Source organism: Pseudochaenichthys georgianus, chromosome 17 (genome assembly GCF_902827115.2).
Source record: "Pseudochaenichthys georgianus chromosome 17, fPseGeo1.2, whole genome shotgun sequence".
In the NCBI taxonomy this organism is placed as follows: Eukaryota; Metazoa; Chordata; class Actinopteri; order Perciformes; family Channichthyidae; genus Pseudochaenichthys; species Pseudochaenichthys georgianus.
The window spans coordinates 3,419,932-3,447,163 of record NC_047519.1 but is presented as its reverse complement, the minus strand read 5'-3'; the positions used below and the strand labels follow the sequence as shown (position 1 = coordinate 3,447,163).

The window sequence follows — 27,232 nt, the reverse complement described above, 5'->3', positions numbered from 1 at the left end:
ACTGAATGGGGGGGGGGGGGGGGGGCAGACAGACACACCAACAGTAGGTAGACACTGACTGAGGCGCTGCATTCACACCAATATGGCTTCAGGCCTAGAGACATGCCGGCAACATGCAGACATGTAGACAGGTGACAAAGTGGAGGGTGGAGGTAAACTGCGTAATCCATCCAACCTTCATTATCAGCCAACACACAAGGTAAAGCTACAGGTTCATTCCTGTGGCTGGCTTTGAGGACCCAGAGACAGAGACAGAGCCTGAGAGAGACAAAGCACAGCATCATAAACTCAACTCTTCTAAAACGTAATACAGAAGCATTGCTGGAGTTCCTTCTGTGTATGTTGTTGTGGGATGCATTTACGTGTCTATAAAGAGCCAACATCTGAAGTGTCATGTGGAAAGAACACTGACAAATGAAATGACCACAATTGCCCTTTGACCTTCTTATACTCTACTGCAGTGGTTCCCAAACGGTGTGCCGCGGCACACTGGTGTGCCGTGAGGCAAGTCCGGGTGTGCCGTGGGATTTTGTGACAACCATACCTTATTATTGCAATATACAACTACACAAAAATAAAAAAAAATTAATTTACTATATCAGTACTTTGTAGGTTTATATGTACGTAATCTGCGCGACTTGCGCGTCCACATCTCCACGTGCAGTGCTGCATACACATGGCTGAGTCAGCGATAATTCTCGAGGGGTGGAGGTATGCCCATTATTTTGAGTTCATCCGAAGAATAGACAGGAATGTGACGGTGAGGTGCAAACTGTGTCCAGGCCAGAAGCTGTTATCCACTGCTGTAAACACCACGTCAAACCTCAACAAGCACCTGCAAAGAACACATGCTAAGGTGGAGCTACCGCACACGCTATTTGTTGTTTGTTTATATCACAGTCTGTTCTTCTTCTCTGTCTTCCGGTTGTTGCCTGTTTTGAATGACGAATACACACTACCGCCACCTGCTGGTAAGGAGAGTTATTGCAACTCACGCATGCGCAGTTCGTCTGTGCTCGGCTGAAGTCTTTGCGGTGTCTGGTTCCAGTGCAACACATGGCCAACACGCAGGAGAACACGCCGACGCAACAGCGTGAGCAGAGATAGACTGCGCAAAATATACAGATAGCAGGAGACAGAGGACAGCCACGGTCAGATAGCAGGAGACAGAGGACAGCCACGGTCAGATAGGAAAACATTCAGGATCTGGATCAGTCTTATGCGATAATGGAAACTGAACTAAAGAGAACATTTGAAACTTTAGCAGTCTGCGTGATCTGCTTGCAGGGACGGGCGGGCCGGCCCTGCGAGTAAAGTAACGAGTAAAGTAATGAGTTACTTTATGTAGAGAGTAACGAAGTAGTGTAATATATTACTTTTTTAAAGTAATATGTAATATGTAATATATTACTTTTTTTTAGTAACGACCCCATCTCCCCTGCTGAAATGTTACATTTATAATTTGTAGTTCAGGACCATGGACAATGCAGCTTCCTTGCATTGACAGTTCTCTGTGCTGAATTTCCTTTGTCTCATTTTTAATGTTGTGACCTGTCTGGTTTAAATGAGTGTGTTGTTGCTATGATGAAGCCTAATTTGATAACGTTTCAAATTAATTTCTGAAATATTTCGTTAATAAATATTTCATGAGTAATATAGTTGTCTTTGTCACATTTTATTTGGCATTAGTAAATAATTATGCACATTTACAGATATTTTACATGATATCAGTGATAACACGTGTTATAAGGGCTATTTTGCACAATAGGTGTGCCTTGAGATTTTTACTTGTCATTTGGTGTGCCTTGGGCACAAAAAGTTTGGGAACCACTGCTCTACTGTACTGTAACATGTCCTGTAATAGTTAACAGAGAAGTTCGATAGTATTGCTTTCAGTGTATGTATAATGCATGGGGCTCTACATAATCACACATACCATTGTTTTGAAAGGAGGGTTTTGGTGTCTTGCGATATTACCATAGACTGTATATAAAGGATATTACAGCTGGGAAATGCTTGAGGTGTTATCTATTTAATCCAAGATTACGAATGAGTTTAGAGCAGGGGTGTCAAACTCAATTTCAACTCGGGCCACATTAGCATCATGGTTGCACTCAAAGGGCAGGTTTTATATATAAGACTATATAAGAATAAATATATAAATATTTAATATTAAATAATGTATTATATTACATTATTGCCTGTGCATTGGTTTATTATCGGATAGGGTAATAACTTCATAATTAACTATACGTCTGAAAGCAGAAGTCTGGGCAAACAATTTCAAGTCTCTTCAGTGCGCATGTCACAAAATGATTTAAAAAGAAAAGCCAAATTCTGGAAAAACAAAAACAAAAAAGGGACATTTTGAAAAAAAAGTAACATTTTAAAAAAAAAGTGCATTGAGATGCATTGTGGGACATGTAGTTTATGGGCAATGTGCTTCTGTAAAGCGGCATGTAACCGTATAATAAACTTATTATATTATTTGCAAGCTCTTGTGGGGCCACACAAAATGAAGTAGCGGGCCGGATTTGGCCCCCGGGCCTTGAGTTTGACACCCCTGGTTTAGAGGATCTTAGAGGCAAATTCTGTGGTTTCTAAAGTTGTGGATTGTGTGACGTACTCAGGGGCTTCAGGTTCTTTTGAATGATCCCACAGATAAGCATGTGAAGGTATATAAGACACTTCACTGAGTAACAAGTGAAGAAGTGATTATGTAATACAAGTACAGGTTTGATTGTTTAGGCCACTGCATAGTTTAATGTTTTGACCTTTCCATGAACTAAAAGGAGGAATATGATTATTGAATCATTCATTGGACAGCTTTGGTGATGTCATCCTGCATCATCAGAAGAACCTACAATTGGAAATACATTTGGACTACAGCCAAAGCATGCTGCAGTTCACACAAGTCAAAACCATATTAAAGCGTACACGCCCCATAGTTCATTTGAACTTCACAAAAAGAATACAGCGGCATCATGAGATACAATCTCTTCAAATTCATGTATTCATGTTTTGAATTCTAATTGGCAGGAGGAACAGCCTCTGAATGGTCCATCACAGGACACTAACACTCTCCAGTGAAATGTGAAACAGGTTGATGACTATTTGTTAATAATCATCAGCATAGTACAGTATGTATATTGGTGTAGCCTTAATGCTGTACGGATAAGTATGCTTTAGTGATTATAATTATATTCTGTGTGTCCTTCAATGTCCTCTGTTTCCTTCATCAATCATTCATCACACACTTCAAACCCGTTATCTCTCATTCACATATCTAGCTTAACAAGAGCTGAAGCCAGTTTACGGCCATTTGTGTTTCATTAGTTTCTCAGCATTTTGAAATGTCATAGTTAACAACTCGATTAACTAAGAGTCTTTGTGACCCATTAAGTCAGTGTTGAAGTGTTCATTTAATAGTCACCTCAAACAGATACAGACCTGACTTCATAATGCTCAAACAGTGCACCAGCATCACTGACTTTCCAAAGTGATATCTCATCTTTGACAGATAGAGTTCAATGTCTGTTTTGCCAAGATGTCAGGACCCTTTTCAAAGTTTCTTTAAACGGAGACATCAACACTGTGAAACAGGCCTTTCTCAGAGCGGACATTTGACTTGTCATTGCAGGAAAAGCACAGGTGGAAGTAATAATCGTAATGGTTTGTTAGTTAGCACTCCGACTGTAACACTGACACAGCAGTGAATACGACTACTATTGTTTTCTCTTTGCCAGTGAGCTACGCTGAACAGAGGTATCTCATCATTACATTACATTACATGTCACGTGTTAGACGCTTTTATCCAAAGCGACTTCCATACTCAATACTGTGGGCAATCCCCACAGGAGCAATTTGGGTGAAGTGTCTGAGGGACACAACGACATGCTGACTGCAGTGGGGTTTGAATCTGTGCTCCCCTGATCCGAACACCAACGCACTAGGCCACTGCGCCACAGCCTCATCACACTGTGGGAAGTAATGGGAAGCTGTTGACACAACCATATACATGACACATGTGGAGAAAAGTAAAGCTGTTTGAGTGTCTGTAACACAACAACAAATTCTCTCCTGCTAGCTTGTCCACTGTTAGCTTGTCACCCGCTAGCTTGTTACCTGCTAGCTTGTCACCCGCTAGCTTGTTACCTGTTAGCTTGTCACCCGCTAGCTTGTTACCTGCTAGCTTGTCACCCGCTAGCTTGTTACCTGCTAGCTTGCCACTCAGTGAGGCCATAGAGGCACTGCAGATGAACAGAGTTCTACAAGAAAAACTAAATTAATTCAAACAAATGATGTGATATTCTTAAACTTTTAAGGAAGGCAACAGCCCTAACAACCACAACAAAAATGCTGATCAGTCTGATTAATGCCTGTACCTTGGATGGGACATACATCCATTTGATCCCATCTATCAATCCACACTAATCAAGAGACATACGTGTGGTACCTCAGTACATCTCTACTGTGTGTCTACACGGCGATTTGACAGGACACACACTTCTGAGGGCAGAGATTGCTGAGTGACGTTATGTTACAAAAATAATTCCACTTCCAAAATCTCCTCTGTGAGAAAGGCCTATACCCCTCTGTAGTGCGGCGGGCACTTTAAGGGTCCTTGGAGAATCGCAGTGCATTTTGCTCTTGTTGCTCAAGCAGACTGACAGACTTGCCTGTCGGATTATCAGTGTCCATAGAGAAACAGTTTATTAACTAGTTTCTTTTCAGACATGTCCTGTGTTTGTTTGTCTCAAAGGGACTGAACCTTTTTCCATATTCAGTCATTCATATAACTGTCCGAGTAGTATTCCTTGTGTTTCATAGAGATCCTGTTGATTTAGAATAGCGTCCTTTTCCTCATCTCCTCATTAATTTCCGAACAAAATGTTTTCTGTTTTCTTACCAAGCTTGTTACAGCCGTGGGTCTTCTTTTCCATCTATTCATCCATCCAAACACTTTGACACATGTTCAGTTCGGCGCCAAGATCACAGTCTCTAAACCTGTTAGGACTTCTGGTCCATGTATACATTCTGACACATGAGTCTGTAGGTTAAAGTAGATCCACTCCACTGTACTGCTTGTCCTAAACATGGGAGACTTTCTGTGTCTCTCTTGCCTGCTTGATGCTGTATAGCCACTTAATGACTCGAGCGTTTCGCTCCACAGCCGAGATGCCATATGGAACACGCTCCCCGGCCTCCTCTTCCTCTTCCTCAGCCGCGTCTGACAGCCCGTCATTGGAAGATCGCCGCGACCGGTCGCAGTCCGAGGAGATCATAGAAGCTGATCGAAAGTTCAGGCTGACGATGTCCGAGTTGGCCCGAGCAAAGTTCTCTGGACCCACTGCCTCCAGCTCCTCGGGGTCAAGGCCGCAGTAGTTAAAAAAGCGCTCCACGTCAGCTCCGGCCCGGGCGTAGCGGTCTGACAGGTCTGACTTAGATCTGTGCAGCGAGGAGCGACGGACCACCGAGGAACCAAGCTCCAGGTTGGCATCTGTTGAAGTATTTGAAGGGTCTCCCAAATCACAAGGGAGCGACTGTGGGGTGCTGTTGTCACAGAGCGAAGGGGATGGAGTTGGACGAGCGGGGGGCAACGAAAAGGATAGTGTGGGAGGTGGGAGGGAGGCAGGGTTGGGTTTGGGAGGGAGGGGTGGAGCCGATGAGCTGCTGGACCGGGCCGTGCGCAGGGGTTTTCCATTGCACAGTCGCAGGAGGTCAGAGGAGGAGTGGGAGGTGAGGAGGGGGTGGGGGGGGGAGCGAGAGCGATCGATGACTCCTTCACCTCGTCTGCTAAGGTTGAGGTTTCCACCCTGTAGTGGACTGCGACGCCCCCCGCTGTTCAGCGGAAGGACCTTCAGAGAATGGGAGAAGGAGCGCAGGGAGTGTGAGGTGCTGGGGCTGGGGGCTGAGTCCGGGGGCTGCTCATTCAGTGCCATGGTGGATCGGTAGGTCAACGGCATCCTAGGAAACAGGAAGATAAATACATGAAATGCTGTAGCATCAGGTAGGTAAAGTGTGGGCACTAACCGAAGGCTGGATTCAAGTAGTGTACATCCACACTAAGCTACTTAAAGACAGAGAGGGAAGCTTAGAAATACCCCCTTTTACAAAATCAGAGAATGCATTGAAACCTGGATATCTAATATGGAGAGGCCCCCCCATTGACCACTGCCACTGCCTTCACAGCTTTGTAAGATCCCTGCAATAGCCCCCTTCCATACTTCCACATCTATGTGTTTCAGCCATGTTATTGACTTAGTAATACATCAAGGGTCATCTAGATTTCAGTATTTGGGGCTCAGGGCCAGAAGCTTTCACATCTAACGACAGATATTACCATGACAGGGCTGTTCAAACATTTATGAAAAAGCCAGGAACATTTATGACATTTGAGTCGATCATTTTACGTAGACGTGCTCGTACACAAAAAGATCTTGTAAACTTTGTTTGATGTTGAAGCAGTAAATTACCCTGATGGTGTCCAACTTCTGGCCATTCCCCCTGCTGACCTCATCAACACAGCACTCTTAGCTCCGCCCCCTCGTCCTTCGGACGTTGCTCCTGAAGATGACGATGAGTTTAGCAGATTTTTAAGGATCTCCAGGTTTAAATTCTCTCGTTTGCTGCTGCCTGCACATGTGTCTGACTTAGCGTTGTTATTGGATGCTTTGAAAGGTATCCCGCCCCCATTTCCGCCTCCACCAATCCCAGAGCCCCTTTTGGACAGGAGGGTGTGACCGACGGGAGGCTTAGCCAGCACAGGTGGTTTGATTGGCTCCTGCTTGGCGTTGATAACTTCCTGGCTCTTGACATACTTTGCCTTGTCAGCTTCCAGTCTCTCCACAGCACTGAGACGCTTTGGGTTAGTGTCCACCTGAGACAGACACAAATAATATGTTAATGAGCATAACCCTCCAATATGTTTTATACATATAGGTTTTTAAACCCTAGACGTGCCCAATAACACTACCAAGGGGCCAATATCTTTAAAAATGTATCTATAATTGTATGGTGCATACACAGACATATTGGAAACCCCTTACCCACTTAGTGTGTGTATGTTGGCACTGGTCTAGGGTCATGTGAGAGTCTTAATGCTTTGAGGGAGCGATTTCTCCTTGATACTGTATATGGACTACCTGCTAAGTGCTTTGAGCGGTTAGTCAAACCCTTCATCACCTCCTCCCTCCCTGACGCTCTGGACCCCCTGCAGTTTGCCTACAGAGCAAACAGGTCCACAGACGACGCCATAGCCCTCACCATCCACACTGCTCTCTCACATTACAGTTCATTGACTACAGTTCAGCTTTCAACACCATTGTGCCCTCCAAGCTGGTCATCAAGCTCAGAGACCTCGGGCTCAACAGCGCCCTCTGTGATTGGATCCTGAACTTCCTGACGGGCCGACCCCAGGCAGTGCGGGTGGGAAACATCACATCCTCCACACTTATGAAGGTAGATATGGTGCAAAATGCGAAAGCTTGTAAAACCTGATGTGAGCACTTGCAGAAAAAAACTCTGAGCTTGTGTGCATACATTTACATTTGTATAAAATATCTACGTATCTGTGAACCACATTTTGAAGTCACAGAAGAACAACGTCAACGAATCTGCGGCCTTGACTTTTGCTACACTTCTTGCGATGAATGTGTCGCGAAAGTAATTTTCACCTGTAGATGTGGGGGGAGGGAGGGGGGTTGGTTCCAGGGCCAATTCGGAGTTTGAGCCTGATAAGCACCGTTTTTTCCTGTTCATGCCGCACCTCGAAAACCGGTTCTTACCAAGTTCGAAAAAATTAGAGATTAACCTGAGCTAACAGTTTATGGAGAGTAGCCTACGGCAAATAAAAGTTGTAAAGAGCAGTAGTGCTGAGCAAAGTGACTAGAACGCAACCACACACTTTATACAGTCAGGCGAGACATCACAACCAGGCTTCGTGTGATTCTGTTTATTTGTACCTTACTACTTTGATCATCTGTTCGCTGTTATTGATCATTGTGGAGAGAGGCAGTTTTGTATTATCGCAGATCAAATGGAATCAATACATGGGCTGCACAGGTTGTCATGTCCGACTATCACAAGTAGAATCATAATGAAAAATACGCCGGTAAAATGTGCCTGTAGAAAACGGCTTATGCCACAATAGGATAGCAACAAGTAGTCAATAGTCAGTTTAGCTTCGGTTGCTATGCTAACACCACCCATTTTACGGCGTTGTGATGCCAAACAGCGTCAATTCAGACTGACACACATTCACTTATGGGGAATTGGGGATATGCATCAGCTGCTTGTGTGAGTCGGACAGTGAATACTTTAGAGCGGCTACTGCTGTGAGTTAACGGGTTGGTGTGAAAGGGGCAACAGCAGAATGGCTGTGACTGTGTGTGACTGACCCGAGTTTGCGTCTCGTCGTTCTGATAGCTCCGCCCCTTCGCTCCAACCCCCCTCCCTCCCCCCACATCTACAGGTAAAAATTACTTTAGCGACACATTCATCGCAAGAAGTGTAGCAAAAGTCAAGGCCGCAGGTTCGTCGATGTATACTGCCACAGAGCAGATTCGTGACGTTGTAACTGATTTGAGAGGTTGTAATAACCAAGTTGCAGTTGTAATGGAAAATATATTTAAAAAATATGTATTTTTCTGCAAGTGAACATTTCACCACGTAAGCTACAAAACTGTGACTTCAAATTTGGTTCACAGATGCGTGGATATTTTTATACAAGTGTAAATGCTCAAAGCCCCTCAAGGCTGCGTGCTCAGCCCTCTCCTCTCCTCCCTGTTCACACACGACTGCGTGGCCCCAGACAGCTCCAACACCATCGTGAAGTTTGCTGACGACACGACCGCCATCGGCCTGATCACCGACGGTGATGAGACGGCGTACAGAGAGGAGGTCGAAAACCTGACATCTTGGTGCCAGGATAACAACCTCCATCTCAACGTCAGCAAAACAAAGGAGCTGATTGTGGACTACAGGAAGCAGCAGAGAGAGGGACACGCCCCCATCGCCATCAATGGGACTACGGTGGAGAGAGTCAGCAGCTTCAGGTTCCTCAGTGTCCACATCACTGAGGACCTGACATGGACTCTTCACTGAGGACCTGACATGGACTCATCACTGAGGACCTGACATAGACTCATCACTGAGGACCTGACATGGACTCTTCACTGAGGACCTGACATGGACTCATCACTTAGGACCTGACATGGACTCATCACTGAGGACCTGACATGGACTCTTCACTGAGGACCTGACATGGACTCATCACTGAGGACCTGACATGGACTCATCACTGAGGACCTGACATAGACTCATCACTGAGGACCTGACATGGACTCTTCACACCACCACCATCACCAAGACAGCTCGACATCGGCTCTTCTTCCTCCACAGGCTGAGGAGGTTCAACATGGACTCCAGGATACTCTGCGACTTCTACATGTGCACCATAGAGAGGATCCTGACCTTCTACAGGTGCTCCATAGAGAGGATCCTGACCTTCAGGTGCTCCATAGAGAGGATCCTGACCTTCTACAGGTGCTCCATAGAGAGGATACTGACCTTCTACAGGTGCACCATAGAGAGCATCCTGACCTTCTACAGGTGCTCCATAGAGAGGATCCTGACCTTCTACAGGTGCACCATAGAGAGCATCCTGACGTTCTACAGGTGCTCCATAGAGAGCATCCTGACCTTCAGGTGCTCCATAGAGAGGATCCTGACCTTCTACAGGTGCTCCATAGAGAGCATCCTGACCTTCTACAGGTGCACCATAGAGAGGATCCTGACCTTCTACAGGTGCTTCATAGAGAGGACCCTGACCTTCTACAGGTGCTCCATAGAGAGGATCCTGACCTACAGGTGCACCATAGAGAGCATCCTGACCTTCTACAGGTGCACCATAGAGAGGATCCTGACCTTCTACAGGTGCACCATAGAGAGCATCCTGACCTTCTACAGGTGCTCCAGAGAGAGGATCCTGACCTTCTACAGGTGCTCCATAGAGAGCATCCTGACCTTCTACAGGTGCACCATAGAGAGGATCCTGACCTTCTACAGGTGCTCCATAGAGAGGATCCTGACCTACAGGTGCTCCATAGAGAGGACCCTGACCTTCTACAGGTGCTCCATCGAGAGGATCCTGACCTTCTACAGGTGCTCCATAGAGAGGATCCTGACCTTCTACAGGTGCTCCATAGAGAGGATCCTGACCTTCTACAGGTGCTCCATAGAGAGGATCCTGACCTTCTACAGGTGCACCATAGAGAGCATCCTGACCTTCTACAGGTGCACCATAGAGAGGATCCTGACTGGCTGCATCACGGCCTGGTACGGCAGCTGCACCGCCCTCAACCGTAAGACTCTACAGAGGGTGGTGAAAACTACACAGCACCTCACCAGGACGGAGCTGCCCTCCATGGAGGATCTTTGCTCCCAGCGGCTCAGGAAGAAGACCCTCAGGATTACAAAAGACCCCCATCACCCCAGCCACAAACTTGTCCGTCTGGCAGGCGGTAACGCAGCATCCGGACCAAAACCACCAGACTCAGAGACAGTTTCATCCCACAGGCCATAAGACTGTTAAACACCTGAACTTTTGAAACAACATCCATAAAATTCATCTGTCTGCAACTTACAAATCATGTATCTAATATATCATATTTCAATCACTTGTATATAGACTCTTATTGCACTATTTCAGTATTTGTTGTTGTTGTATTTACTTGCACAATTGTTTCTGTTTTTCTGTTTTATTGTCTTGCCCTGTTGGAGGAGCCTGTGACCTAAGATATTCATCGACATAACTACACTGTAGCTTTGTACGTCAGGCAAATAGAAGCCTTGAACCTCAGCATTAATAACACTGTATAGGTGACTGTCTTTGGTATGTGATAGTTGTTGGTATTGACTTATGCCTAGTGCTTTTTTGTTTGAAATAAACAATGCTCTTAGTCAGCCAACAGGCCAATTGATTGTTGATCGATTATTTGGCTACACATTTCCCTGACTCAAACCAGTCTTCTATTTATACATCAAGGTTCAAGGCTTTTATTTATCATAGCTACAGTTTAGTTATGAAGATGCAGATCTCAGGTCACAGGCAACACAATAACACAGATAAACAGTGCCAGTCAAAAGGAAATACAAAAGGAAAAAATAGTAAAAAAGTGAAATAGTGTAAGTGATTGGAATGATCCATCCATCCATCCATCTTCTCCCGCTTATCCGTGGTCGGGTCGCGGGGGTAGCAGTTCCAGCAGAGAGCCCCAAACCTTCTTTTCCCTGGCGACATCAACCGGCTCTGACTGGGGGATCCCAAGGCGCTCCCAGGCCAGCGAAGAGATATAATCCCTCCACCTGGTCCTAGGTCTACCCCTTGGTCTCTTCCCAGCTGGACGTGCCTGGAACACCTCCCTAGGGAGGCGCCCAGGTGGCATCCTAACTAGGTGCCCGAACCACCTCAACTGGCTCCTTTCGACGCGAAGGAGGAGCGGCTCAACTCCGAGTCCCTCCCTGATGACCGACCTTCTCAGTGGAATGATGTATTAGATAAATAATTCGCAAGTAGCAGCCAGATTAATGTTATGATGTTGTTTCAAGTTCAGGTGTTTAATAGTCTTATTGCCTGTGGGATGAAGCTGTCCCGGGTGCTGCGGTGCCGCCTGCCAGACGGCAGCAGACAGAACAGTTTGTGGCTGGGGTGATGGGCGTCTTTTATAATCCTGTGGGCTTTCTTCCTTGCTTTAATGCTTTAATGTGAGATGCTAGGACCCGGATATTATATATATGTTGTTTAATTTGAGGCATTCAGAGACATTAACTCAAATGCAGTAAGGAATAGAGGACCCATCAGTGTATCCTCAAGTATAGCTCCTCCAGAGAGCCTCCTCGACGTTCCATCCTCGAAGTGCATTTAGAGAAATTAGATGTCCTTCAACATGGCACGGGGTCACTACCGGAGGACCGAGGAGGGAAAATGTGTGAAATGAGAAACACACACACACACACACACACACACACACACACACACACACACACACACACACACACACACACACACACACACACACACACACACACACACACACACACACCACACACACACACACCACACACACACACACACACCACACACACACACAACACACACACACACACACACACACACACACACACACACACACACACACACACACACACACACACACACACACACACACACACACACACACACACACACACACACACACACACACACACACACACACACACACACACACACACGTACCTGTCTCCTGAAGTAGTCCGGGCCCTTATTGAGGATGCGGAGGGGTACGGTGGAACTGAAGGGCGTTGCGAGGCCAGCGGCCTTGCTATCTGGCAGGGCTGGAGCCAGTGTCTCTGTCGGCATGGCAACGAGGCGACTGGGGTGGCCGGCCGTGGTGGCAGCAGGTGCGGGGAGGTCGACAGAGGGCGGGGGCACCGGAGGACCCCCAATACATGAAGACACAAGGTTAAGAAGAGAAAGTCTAGAAAGAGATGAGCCCCCTGGCCCTCCTCATCACCTGATGGACCCTGTGGCACCGAGCCAGACTCTGGGCTGGGGGGGGCTGAACACTGGGTTCAGATATACTTCTGCATTGCCTGAGTACCTCACAGAGTCTTTACTGTGTGCTGCTCAGGACCCGCTGACGGACAGAGAGATGGATATAAGGAGAGAGGACAGTGACAGAGAGGAGGACAACGAGTGATGAGAGTGTCTCAGTGCTCGTACAGGGCCCAAGGAAAACCAGAGAACGGAGGATAGAAATGCCTCGCCGCCTCTCCACCTCGCCACAATATCTGAAATAGGCAAAAAGATGAGAGAGAAAGAAACAGCCAATCAGAGACAGTCAGACTGTGACATCATGCACCTAGCAACAATAGGAGGAATAGCTAGGACACACACACACACACACACACACACACACACACACACACACACACACACACACACACACACACACACACACACACACACACACACACACACACACACACACACACACACACACACACACACACACACACACACACACCACACACACACACACACACACACACACACACACACACACACACACACACACACACACACACACACACACACACACACACACACAGGATAATTAGCAGCTGATGGGGCTGACATGCTTTCCTCAGAGAGAGGACATCAAGCTGGTATCAAACTGTCAACTATTACTTTCAAGACTATTTTTTTAAGCCTTAGTGCTGGTGCCATCAGTCTTCCATGTACTTTCTTTGTATCACCAACTGTGCATTTAGCTCAAACACAACTCTTAAAAACAGCACATTAGAAAATGATGTACCCAGAATATATTCCTGTGTAATTGATTGGCCTGTGTGGCATAATGTAGCATAATGTAGCATAATGTAGCATAATGCTGGATAACAAAACAAAAGGCTGCCTCAAAGGGTTGAGCAAGATTAAAGTTCTCAAAGAATAAAAAGAGAAAAACAGTAACTAGTCATCGGTTTATCTGAATGAGAGATGTGTGCAGTGGTGTGATTTTAACCATCTAGTGCTGAATGTGAGGAAGGCGCATGTTCAAGGTCTGTGCTCTAGACTTCAACAGCGATTGTACTTTCTGCGTCGACTCCGGGCTTACGGAGTCGACCAGAAGTTCATGTTACTGTTCTATCATGCAGTGTTGGAGAGCATCATGAGGTATGGTATCACTGCCTGGTACGGTAACTTGACAGTGCAGTCAACGTCACAGATCGCTCGCCTGGTACAGACTGCTATGAAAATTATGGGGGTTAAAAAACACCCATCTCTCCAAAACATATATGAGCAGTCCGTTATCAGACAGGCAAACAAAATGGTGTCTGATCCCACCCACATACTCCACCCAGAATTCCAGCTCCTACCTTCTGGTAGAAGATTTAAGGTTCCCAAGAGCAGGCTGAACCGCTATAAGCACTCATTCCTACCTATGTCCATTAAGCTTCTTAACATTCACAATGAAATGTAGTCAAATGTAATGAAATGTACTTTTTAAATGTTGGCCATGAGGGGTAGTGCAATAGGACACCTTTGTCAGTATGTGCGTCTGTGTATTGTGTTTGTTCAAACGGTGTATGACTGATGATATGTGTATGTCTCTTAATGTCCACTATGTTTGTATATGTACATGTATGCGGAACTGCAGGACGGAGTCCAGAACAAATTTCCTTACGGGGACAATAAAGTATCTCCCTAAATCACAAACAGTCAGTGCAGGTAAGTTTAAGTGTAAAAACAGAGCAGCTGACCGCAGCAGTGTGCAGTCAACCAGAGAGTCAGTGGACATCTTGCTCAGCTTCAGGTACCCTCAGTGACTCTCCTTCAGCACCATCAGTCTCCCCTTTCACACCAACGCATTTTCAGCTCCGGCTGGAGCCTGAAAAGTACCGGTTTTTCCTGTTCACACCGCAGAGGCGCCGCCTCTTAGCTCCGGAATCCGGTTTACTTCCAGCTCCAAAAAATTGTCGGTCTTGACTGAGGCAAGAGCTTCGGAGCTAAGAGGCGGCGTTGCCTACGTCTCTCTTACGTCGAGGCGGGGGCAGGTAGATGCTGAAGACCACAAAGAAGTCTTGCATTTCGCATGTGATGTTTGTAAAGTTCCAAGTAAAGTCGTCCCTTGTAAAGTTGTCCGATGCCTTCCATTTCGTTTCGTAAGAAGATAACCAAAGCTAACAGCGCTTCAATACAATCGGCCATTGTTGTTGTTGACGATGTGAGGGATTTCCGCGCGGTTTGGATTCTATGAAGCAGGCACGTAAACGGTGACGTTATGACGCAGCAGCGGCAGCTCTGGGCGGTGTGAACAGAGCGGGAGCAGAAAAGGGAAACCGGAGCTGAACCAGAAAAGCTCCCGCTCGGAGCTAGAAAGCGAAAAGCACTGGTGTGAAAGCCGCATGAGTCCTTCAAACGGAGGCTGCTTCGCTCTGATTACCAGCTCCATGTTTGTGTCTACAGTACATGTGGCGTGGAGAGTCCGTTTTCCTCCCTCCTACAGTAGTTGTTCCCTGTTGTATGTTTTGAATATGCTGGCAGCAAGGCTTTCAGCAGAATGTGTGGGTTTCTATATTTAAAATAATTCAGTTGATGCTGTTATCTCACCATTAGCCTTGAACTCATGGGAACAGTACGTTTGCCAGGCTCATTTAGTTCATAACCGTGCAACCTGACCTTTCCAAAATACTGAAAGCCACATGATGAATAGGGTTCTATTTTGGATCCGGTTCCAGATTCACCAACGTATGCAGCTAACAAATACATGATTGAATCTTTCCTCTCTCTTTGTTTTGACAATGAAGCAAATGAAGCAGTGTGATCACATGACCTACACATGGAACTTAAGTCACCAGATTACAGGTGGGCGTATAATACGTTTGATTATATGGAGGTGAATTGTAACTCTTTTATCTGTTCAAAGATGTATGTGCTCAGAGGTCTTTAAACTCCCTGAGGATGCTTTGAGGGTGTAACCGGGGGTTACAGCCATAAACACTGCTCTGTGGCTATTAGACACCTGTGTCCTTGAGCTATAGAAAGTATAACAGTTATCAGAATATGGAAGTTCAAACTTAGTGTGAAGAGGAGTAGTTTCAACATAGTCTGCCAAATTAGCTCTGTGGCCTTGAAGCGCTTGAGAATAATAACCCTCATTAGAGGATGCAGAGAAAACAGCACATGTGAAGACATGGTACAGTAGTGTTAGACCATGCTTGTTGGGGTCTTGTTTTTACACACATGATTATATTCCTGTTTGCCTTATTGGCAGCTCACCCACTACCAGTTCACTGGTGAAGCTGATGTGTGGGTGGATGTGTGCCATCCACACATCAGCTTGAGGGCTCTAAAAGCTCAAGATTGGACCTCTGAACAAACCTCTGAACAAACTGTGTGAAGTTCTGTTGGTAGCTAAATCATTATTACACCCCTAGAAAATCCTATGATTAAAATCTAACTGAAGTATATTTCCAGTCATATCTTGATTTGATTATAGGATCTCTTAATTGGTCAACCATGACTTCCTGTTTCACTGGGGTATTAATATGAGGTGACAAAGGCCAAAATTCCTTTTGTCATTCATCACTATGGGAAAGACCTGAGAACACAGTGATGATCTGCGACGAAAAGTTGTTGAGCTGCACAAATCAGAAAATGGATATAAGAACATCTTGAAACAGTTGAAAATGCCCATTTCTGCTATCAGGGCAATAATTAAGAAGTTTAAAGCAACCGGAAATGTTAAGAATTAGCCTGGAAGAGGATGTGTGTGTACATTGACACCACACACAGTGCGGAGGATGGTTCGACTGGCAAAATAATCTCCAAGGATCACAGCTGGAGAATTGTAGAGGTTAGTTGAGTCTTGGGGTCAGAAAGTCTCCAAAACGACAATCAGACGCCACCTACATCACCACAAGTTGTTTGGGAGGGTTGCTAAACGTTACTGGGACTTTGAATGGGACAGATCAGATGAGACAATTTTTTTTGGCAACAACATCAAAGGTGGGTTTGGCGTAGACAGAAAGATAGCCATACAGAAAAGCACCTCATACCCACTTTGAAGTATGGTGGTGGATCTTTTATGTTTTGGGGCTGTTTTTCTTCCAAAGGCCCTGGACATCTTGTTAGGATATATGGCATCATGGACTCTATCAAATACCAGCAGATATTAAATGAAACCCTAACAGCCTCTGCCCGGGAGCTTAAAATGGGCCGTGATTGGACCTTCCAGCAGGACAATTATCCGAAGAACACCTCAAAATCTAAACAAAAATGGTTTACTGACCACAGAATAAAGGTTTTGCCATGGCCATCACAGTCCCCAGACCTACATCCCATAGAGCATTTGTGGGATGAGCTGAAGAGGTCCACAAGCGTCAACCTCAGATGCCATGTGTTCACTTCATCAGCTTTACAGGAGAACACTCAGAGCTAGGACTGAACGATATACTGTGTCATGGCGATAACCGATATGAGCATGCGCGATATTCACACCGCAGGGACGTGCGGTTTTATTCATTTAAAAAAAAAAAATGCTAACGCACTTTAGCACAGAATTCAAAATAAAGATACCCTTACGGTACGTCCACACAGCAGCTTTAGACGAATCTTCCACCGCTTCCAACGCTTCTCTGCCCATTGACTTTGAATGGGGATGACGTCACTTTGCCTCGCTTTTCGCCGAACTGCATTGTGGGGGAGCGAAGCGAAGATTTCCAGGATTTCCAGGATTCAAAAGTTGAGCAATGTTCAACTTTTGAAGCTGAGCTGGAAGCGTCAGCCAATCAAACACGTTTATGCAAATCTGACAGTAGAAGCGTTAGCCAATCAAACCGCGTGTAAGCAGGGAGAACCAGACCGCAGTTCATTTCCTCATTTTCCAAACGAGAAATTACTGTAGCAAATCACCCGGTTCTTTACGACCAGAACTATTAACGGGATACAAACCGGAGGAACCAGGCATGGAGGGAGGTGGCAGAGACAGTGGGTGAAACTGGTAGGTTTTCGCCTGTTTGGGGAGTTTATATATATATTAGTGCTGTCAGTCGATTAAAATATTTAATCGCGATTAATCGCATGATTGTCCGTAGTTAATCGCGATTAATCGCAAATTAATCGCACATTTTTGATCTGTTCTAAATGTACCTTAGAGGAATATTTTTCAAGTTTTTAATACTCTTATCAACATATGAGTGGACAAATATGCTTTATGCTAATGTTTATTATCATTTGAACAATGACAAATATTCTCATGAATATTAAACAACAACCTCTGAACATTACACATATTCGCCTCAATTCAACCTGTAACCTCTCATACAATACAAATGGTGTGTGTGTGTGTGTGTGTGTGTGTGTGTGTGTGTGTGTGTGTGCGTGTGCGTTGGAGCTATGTGCAACTCAAGGCATATGCTCGAACGGGAGCTGCCTGGACGCTGCAATCATGTTGCGCACTATCCGAGCTGAGTGTGCTGACTGTTCGTACAATGTCCCACTGTCTGGCTGCCTGCATAAAGTCAAGTGCTCGGCGCAGTTGTGGCGAAATGTCGCTCCTCTGTTTTCATTTAAACAGCTCCTTATATCCGTTAGCGCAGCTAGCTAGCACCAGATGCTAACAACAACAATGCACGTAAGGTCTCTCTCTCGCTCGCTCGGGCCAAACATACACACATCCTCCCGGTCCTCCCGATGGCCAGTCGGTGCCTGCCGGTGAGCGTGGAAGTGTGGTCTGCCACAAGCGGGCGGCAGGAGCGGGGCTGTCAGCATCAGCGGGGCTGTCAGCATCAGCTTGTAGATGGTATTTTAAACTCGATGTGCTCTGAAACTACGGGGCGGCCGAGGAAAAAAAATACACATGCGTTAATTGCGTTAAAATAATTAGTGGCGTTCTTTTTTTTTTGCGTTAACGCGTTAACTTGACAGCCCTAATATATATATATTGCTCACATAAAATCCCCGGAGTTTTTTGCTTTGTATGTCGGGGGCGGGAGATTCATGTGATTGGTTGTTGGTCGCATTGCTCGCAAAAAATCCCCAAGCTGTCAGACACGCCCAGCTCCAAGATTTTCAAGATTTTTCAAAAGCTGCTGTGTGGACGTACCATTATACCCCCAGGACAGAGGGGCAAAAGAACTGTTTTGTGTTCGTGATAGCTATGGACTGACTCAGCATGTGACGGAGCCCACGCACAATAAGGGGCACACTCTGGACTTAGTTATCTCAATAGGGTCTGAATATCTCTAAGGTTGTGGTGACTGATGTTGCACTCTCTGACCATTCCTATGTTTTCTTTGAGAGCTCTATTTCTGTTCACAAAAATGTTCAAAAAGAGATAACTATAAAGCGATATTTAACTGAAAATACTAGGGAAATGTTTACTCAGACTTTTTCTTCCACACTTGCCCCTGCTAACATCTCAGTAAATGAGCTAGTAGATCATTTTAATTCAAAAATTCAAAATGTTATAGATGCCATTGCTCCAACTAAGGTAAAGGAAGTGTCTGGCAAGAAAATATCTCCATGGAGAAAGGCCATGACCGTGAAAACAGAAAAAAGAGAATGTCGAAAAGCTGAACGCAGGTGGCGAAAAACAAATCTCCAGGTTCACTTTGAAATCTATAAAGTGAGACTTGGCCTTTATAATTTGGAATTGAAAAACGCACGACAATCGTTCTTCTCTGACATCATTACCAAAATCAAAAACAACGTGTGCCTTGTTTGCTACCGTCGACAGACTAACTAACCCCCCAGTGTCAGTAGCCTCTGAATTTCCTCCTTTTTCACTGACAACATTCAGAAAATCAGACAAGCAGTCAATGCCTCTGCATCAGGAACAGCAAATGTGTTGTCTCTGTGTCCACTTAACATCAATTCAAACACCATGACACAATTCCATCAGATTAATGATAAAAACCTAGAGGACATTATACAACTTCTGAAATCCTGTTTGATAACTCTGACTTGTACTCTCCACAGTATTGGGTCTCAGATTTCCATAACAATTGGCGTTGTCGGCAGGATCTCTGCAAGTTCGATTGGGGACACCTACGGCCGCTGGTGGTCGCTCCAGGATCCTCGGATTCTCCTCTACCTCGACAGAAACCGTACGGGACGAGAGGACCAGCGCCGGGGGTGGAACCGATTGACTTCACGAAATCCAACGAACTCAAAAGGCTTTCAATACTCGGTGAGATGTACAGTGTCTAAATTGTTTAAAGTTAAACGTAATTTAACTCCATGACATTTATGAGAGGGACTGCTCGAAAGTAGGATATTTGGGATATCCGTCGTAGACTGGGTTTACGATCAGTCTTTGTGTGATTTTTACTGAGAAACAAATATCACATCACCGACGGGTGAAAAATAGTGTTTTGGTAACACGGGGTGTTTAAGTAACACTTAAAAGACTTTGTTATGGGAGCAAAGCAGAGTAGGGGACAAGTACACTCTCCTGAGGGTCCGATTGTAGATGTCATGCGAGCAAAACATGGTGAAAACAGTCTGTCCAAATTAAATATATGGACGGAAATGTTCAGATTTCCTAAGGGAGGTTCTTTGAGTAAATTAAAAATCAAAAACCTAAGAGATAAATTACAAGAGTGTGAAGATGGAATGAAAAAGAAGAGTAAAGTTAAAGTAAAAGACTTAGAAAAACTGGACACTCATAGAAAGTGTTTAAAATACTGGGAGGATGAAGCAGAGTGCCGTGAAAGAAGGCAATTGGCCGCGGCAATAAAAAAGATACAGGCTGACGATGAGGTTGATAAGAAAGAGAAAAAGGGTTTCATGGTTCCCCCCCCCATATAAACCACACACTTCTCTTTATCCTCTTTACACAGGCGTGGGGGACCCTCTCCTCGACCTTGGGTTTCCATTCTCCCCTCTTCCCCCCATTCTACTACCTGCTGAGGAGGCTGCTGGAGGGGCTGCTGCTGCTGAACAAGAGGTCGACATACCGCCGACCTTCGGAGCAGCTGCAGAGGAAGACAAACAGAGAATGAGTAGAGACGAAGAGAGACAGAGAAAAGAAAATGAAGAAGAAGAAGCAAGACTGGAAAAGATCCATGACAAGAAAGAGAAAAAGAAAAGAGAAGCGAGGAAAGCTGAACTCTACAAAAAAGAACACCTCTGCGGACAGGAGGACAACCAGAGCGACCAGGAGGACGAAGAGCATAATCTCGTCCTATGATCCAGGTGGCTGGACATGCTGGTCCGTCACTCGTCTACCGCCCATGGACCATATCAGAGATGAAGGAGATATCAAGAGATCACCTCCCAGATGTTGAGTTAGGAGGTGCTAAATTCGCTGCAGCACTCATGTTCTGTAGACAATTCTCCCCCACCATTCCGGAGATAAAGAAATTGTTGACTTGGTACGATACACGTCAGCCATTTGACCGGACTACTGGGAGGTCAACAGCACATGGGAAACACAGAGTGGGAGCATGCCCTGAACGCTACCTACCGCGATGCTCTGGCCAACCTCGAGACCGCAATAACTACAAAGTTCCCCGCCAAAGTCGACATGTCAAGAATCTATGCATGCAAACAGAACCCGGATGAAACAGTAAATGACTATTTCCACCGCTTAGAACAAGTGTTCATCGAGAACAGCGGCATTATCAAACAAGAGGCCGGGGAACCAGCAGTATTGGGAGTCTGGGAGACACACCTCAGCAACGCTTTCCTCAACGGCCTATCCCCGGCTATTTCTGCATCGGTGCGAAACTCCTGCATTGGCGTAATGGACGGGGCCCGGCTGGAAGAAATTCACCGACATGCCGTGCATGCCGAGAAACGCCTCTCAGAAGAAAAAAACAGTGAGGAAAAGAAACGCCGCGACCGCAAAGACAAGGCCCAGCTGACCATGGTCCAGGTTGTTACAACCGCCTGGTCCAACCAAGGTGATGGCCAGGGCAGAGGGAACCGAGGAGGAGAAGGAGGTTTCCGAGGCCGGGGAGGAGAAGGCAGAAGACGAGGAGGAGGCCACCGAACCATCCGCTGTTTTAACTGCCGAGAGACGGGTCATCGGATCGCTGAATGCCCACACGAGAAGCAGAAAAAGAACTTTCGATCGGATAAATCGGACCGAAACAAAGACAATTCTTCAAACTGACATCAGTCGAAGGAGGGAGTGGGGGAGGAAGGAATTCGGTCGGGGGAGAGGGAACCTCTGCCAGCAGCATCTAACCAGGGAAGTGACACACACACACACATCATGCAGGCTATTGAGAAATTGGAAGATTTAGAGAAAATGTCTGTAATTGAAAAGGGTACATATTTGAAATATGACACGGAAACAACATTTAAGAAATTTCCCACACTGACTTTAGCTATCATGGGTGTTAATGTTACATTTCTGGTTGATTCGGGGGCTACTCACTCTGTGGTAAAAAGGGCCGGTTTTTTTGAACATTTAGTGGAAGATTTATTCACTCAATAGGAGCGGCTGGGTTAACTGTGAAGGAAAAGTTTTCTATACCACTTCAGTGTAAAGATAACGGTGATGACAGTCATCCATTTCCCACATCAGTCAAACACAGTTTTCTTTTATTTTCTGTCTGCCCAATACATTTACTGGGCAGAGATCTGATTCTCCGGTTCGGCTTAGACCTCATTTCCACAAATGAGGGTCTCAAAGTCCAACGGCCATCTCCATTGATGGTTCAAAATGTGATGATAAAGAACTGGTGAATGTTAGGGATGCACGATATTGGTTTTTTGAAACCGATACCGATACCGATAACTTCCTGCTTCTCAAGACCGATACCGATACCGATAACCGATAATAATATAATATATATATATATTAAATGTACCTGCAGTTTTTGCACATCTGGTGGTAAACAAAAAGACTAGTAGTGAGCAAATGACATGAGCATTACTACTATGAACAAAACAAAGCCAAGAACAGTTTGGACTCTTCAAAGTGACCATATTTATTTTCTCAAATAAAGTTCTTGCCTTTTTCAAAAGCCTCGTCGATAGGTAAAAGCCCCGGTGCCTTTGCAGCTGGCTTTGGATTCGTCGCTAGTTTAGCAGCGCAGGCGTCTTTGTACGCTTTTAACACACCATCGTAGCGATGACGATGTTTCAGGTGACTAATCAGGTTGGAAGTATTATAGCTCGTTGCCTTTTTCCCTCCTCGTGGAACTTCTGCATTGCATTTGCTAATACAAATAGCAAGCGAACTATCTAACTCTGAAACTTTGAAATAGTCCCATACTACCGACGACATGTTTGTTTACTGTCCTGGCTTCACGGCCGCACACCATTTACGTCACAGCCAGGCATGAGAAGGGAGCGCTGGATTTGTGAAAAACTCCCCTCTTCCTAAACCACTATACCTAGACCGGACTTAAAAGACGTTCCTCTGACCAACGCTGACCTCATTTTGTATGTTGATGGGTCTGCCTCTCGCGACCAAGGGGGCACTAATCGGGTGGGTTTTTCTGTTGTTTCAGATTCTGCTGTACTCCGTTCCGGACCACTCCCATGTCACCTCTCAGCACAAGCAGCAGAGCTCATCGCACTAACTGAAGCCTGCACGTTTGCAAAACCGTGACTATTTACACTGACTCACGCTATGCTTTTGGGGTAGTACACGATCTTGGGGCTATTTGGAAGTGTAGACAATTTCTGAAATCTGATGGCAAACCAGTACTTAACCATGTACTGGTTGCAGGCTTACTAGACGCCATTCTGCTCCCATCTGAAGTTGCAGTCTGTAAATGTTCCGCACACGCAAGCAGTACAGACCCAGTTTCCCTAGGAAATGCGTCTGCTGACTCAGCCGCAAAGGCAGCTGCTCTGATTCCTCTCGCACCTCACGCACGCTCATTTGTTAAAATCCCTGTCTCCTCCTTCACTGACACAATGTCATCACTGACTTCCATGCAGCAGCTAGCTACACCAGTTGAGATGGCTCAGTGGAAGGCTGCTGGGGCTGTTTTTGACTCAACCTCCACCATCTGGGTTGGTCCAAATTCCAATCCATGTCTCCCAAGACATTTCTTCTCTCATTTTGCTAAGTTGACACATGGGTTGGGTCATGTGTCAAAAGGAGGGATGTTAGAGGCTATAAATCAGGTGTGGTTCACAAGGGGGTTCACAGTAACAGCTCAAAAGCATGCCTAATTTGCATTACGCAAAATTCTGGTAGACCAGTAAAGGTTACAGGACCCGGAGCACATCCACCTCCCACCAGGCCATTTGAGCACCTAATGCTGGATTTCATTGAGCTTAGCCCATCAGAGGGTAAGAAGCACTGTCTGGTGGTGGTTGACATGTGGTCCAAATGGGTTGAAGCTTTCCCAGTAAAAGCACAGACAGCAAATGATGTGGCAAAGGCACTACTGAGGGAAATCATTCCTAGATGGGGACTACCAGACAACATTTCTAGCGACAACGGTTCACATTTAGCTAATGAGGCCATTATGCAGATAGGAGAATACATGGGCATGGACATCAAAATTTCATTTTAATGTAAAAATCGGAGTACAAAAGTTAGCTGCTAATGGTAGCCACCAGAGTGTATGCAGCTTCCAGTTTTGGCTACGCGTCACTCTCACTGCTTATTTGGTAATGTGTGTGTTTTAGTTAGACCATGGATGTTACGGTACTTCCACACAGCAGCTTTTAAAAAATCTTGAAAATCTTGGAGCTGGGCGTGTCTGAAAGCTTGGGGATTTTTTGCGAGCAATGCGACCAACATGAATCTCCCGCCCCTGACATACAAAGCAAAAAATCCCGGGGATTTTATGCGAGCAATATATATATATATAAACTCCCCAAACAGGCGAAAACCTACCAGTTTCACCCACTGTCTCTGCCACCTCCCTTCATGCCTGGTTCCTCCGGTTTGTATCCCGATAAATAGTCTGGTCGTAAAGATCTGGGTGATTTGCTACCGTAATTTCTCGTTAGGAAAATGAGGAAATGAACTGCGGTCTGGCTCTCCCAGCATACACGTGGTATGATTGGCTAGCGCTTGTACTGTCAGATTTGCATAAACAGGATTTGATTGGCTGACGCTTCCAGCTCAGCTTCAAAAGTTGAACATTGCTCAACTTTTGAATCCTGAAAATCCTGGAAATCTTCGCTTCGCTCCTCCACAATGCAGTTCGGCGAAAAGCGAGGCAAAGTGACGTCATCCCCATTCAAAGTCAATGGGCAGAGAAGCGTTGGAAGCGTTGGAAGATTTGTTTAAAGCTGCTGTATACTATATATCTAAATAATCTTTGGAACCTCATCTTTAATCGGATATCTTGTAGGGTACTTTTATCTTGAGTTCTGTGCCAAAGTCCGTTAGCATTTTTCGCTCAGGGGTCATTTAGATGCTTCTTATGAGACTTGTGTTTTGTTTTGGTAAAAATAGTTTGTATCGTCAGTTAGCTGAGATTATTTCCGTTAATCTGGTATAACACATTAATAGGTTCTTAAATATTAAGATCCCCTGAGACACAGTGTCGTGAAAAGAAAAGTAAAGTACCCGCCGGGACCTTGGGGCTTAACAGGTTAAAAAAAACGCAATATATATCGCAGGGGAACAAAAAACCGCAATGTCAGTTTTTTTCAATATCGTGCAGCCCTACTCAGAGCTGTAATCCTGGCAAAAGGAGGCTGCACAAAATATAAAATGAAGGGGTGCCAATAATTGTAGCACACAAATATTTGTTTCATGATAAGAATGTAATGTTTTTTTCAATTATGTTGCCTCAATTAAAGGTTAGATTTGTGTTAATAATTTGAATTAAATATCATGAGGAAAACCAATAAAGACATTTTTTGCATCTTGTTTTACTCTTTTTTCTAAAGGGGTGCCAATCATTCTGGAGGGTACTGTAAAGTCAAGAGTCAAAGTCAAAAGCTAGCACCGTGTGTAGCTAGCCTGAAGGCTGAACTTTAGGAAACTCTGAATCATGTAGACTTTGAATGTCAGAGATAGTTTTCTGGTCAGCTGATATGATGTCATACTCTCACCAGGACAGATACTGGTGTGCATGGGGATGTAGGAAAAGGGAAGGAATGTGTAAGCATGTCTCAATATGTGCGGCTGTCCTGATATCAACTTTATTTCACACATGGTGCTGTCATTTTTAGACTCTAGAGAAACCTAGAAATGGATACAGCCAACAAAGTTCAACTTCTGAAAACCCTGATTATCCGATGTTCATAAGTAAGCGTAATAGCATTTTGAAGATGAGCAAAGACAACTTTCACTGGTTGTAAAGTTATTTAAATTGTTTGGGGGCGATTGTGAAAATATTGGAAGTCATAGACGATAAACGTTGCACCCACTCCTATGCTGTCACATGTTTTGTTTGATTCCAGCACTGAACTAGGCCATATGCTTCTAGTGTACCAAGGACACACATCACAGAAAACCACACACACACACACACACACACACACACACACCACACACACACACACACACACACACACACACACACCACACACACACACACACACACACACACACACACACACACACACACACAACACACACACACACACACACCACACACACACACACACACACACACACACACACAACCACACACACACACACACACACACACACTTCATTTGGATTAGGAACATGTGTCCTGCTAATTTCCTGAATAAGCAGTATCAAACAGAGAAAAGGTGCAACAGCAAATCTCTTGTCTACTCAGATGTCTCCTACACATGTTGGTCCCTGTTCCCTACCTGCACGTTTCCTTTTCATACTGAATTCACTCACATCATGGTCTGGCAGACAGGAGAAACACTCTGTGCTCCTCTTGCTGTCAAAAACCAAAGCTAAGTATCACCACCACTCTCCCCCTCTCTCACATGGGAGTCATGAGAGAGTGTTCCAGCCCGGGGCCTTTCCTCTCACCGAGAACACTTGGCTGTTGTTCATCTCTGTCTTTATGGATTGTAATGTCTTATTATTGTGTTTACAGCTGAGATGGGAATCCAAAGTCCTCACACTGCATGGTTTAACTCTTTAAACACTCTTGTTGATGTCTTTGTGTTAGCACGTAGCATTCATGAAATGAGTGAAACGGCTGTTGAAACTTAAAGATTGAATTGAAGAACAGACTTCATTAGTTGTGCGTAAAGCAAAAAAAAGAATACTATCATAAAATGTGCAACAATGATTTGTTTTAAATTCACAGGATGAGCAACATCAAAGGAAATCTACCTTTCAGAATGATTGTGCCCTTTAAAGCAGATGTGTATCCCTGTAGTTGGGTTAGACTGTGGAATTCTTTCAAAAGATTTTGTGGGGTTTATGAACATCTAAGAAAATGTTTAAAGAAAGATGAACTAGACAGAAGATGTCAGGTTTCTCTGATGGTAGATTATTGTGTTGAGTATTGATTGTGTTTTCGGTTCCATGTTATTGTTAGTATTGGTTGTAAGCAGCTGTGATTGACAAACCATTGATTTTTGAGTAAGGGGTCAAATAAGACTTTCTTCTCCCTGCTCCTTTCCATCATGGGCTAAAACACTGCTTATGTGTTCATGTTTGGTCCTCAAATAATTGCCATGAGTGGAATACAACTATAATGTGAACTGTGGATAGGAGATATACAGCCGTGTATGGGCTGCTGTGTGTGTTCCAGGGTCAGATCTGTCAGCCTTTGTTCTGCCTCACCAGAGAAGGGC

At 45.1% G+C, this 27,232-nt stretch overlaps 1 protein-coding gene across 1 annotated transcript in view; it reads right to left on the bottom strand.

Annotated features, from left to right (window-relative positions):
- Positions 1 to 24: 24 nt before the first annotated feature.
- fam110b (family with sequence similarity 110 member B) overlaps positions 25 to 27,232 on the bottom strand; it is a 93,725-nt gene continuing 66,517 nt past the window's right edge. The window contains exons 3-6 of the mRNA XM_071206273.1: positions 20,387 to 20,544; positions 12,299 to 12,852; positions 6,477 to 6,880; positions 25 to 5,967 (exon numbers count right to left, since the gene is read on the bottom strand). Of these exons, the coding sequence (XP_071062374.1) occupies positions 5,091 to 5,967; positions 6,477 to 6,880; positions 12,299 to 12,421 (1,404 nt within the window). The 5' untranslated portion in view covers positions 12,422 to 12,852; positions 20,387 to 20,544 and the 3' untranslated portion in view covers positions 25 to 5,090. The remainder of the gene's footprint in view (positions 5,968 to 6,476; positions 6,881 to 12,298; positions 12,853 to 20,386; positions 20,545 to 27,232) is intronic.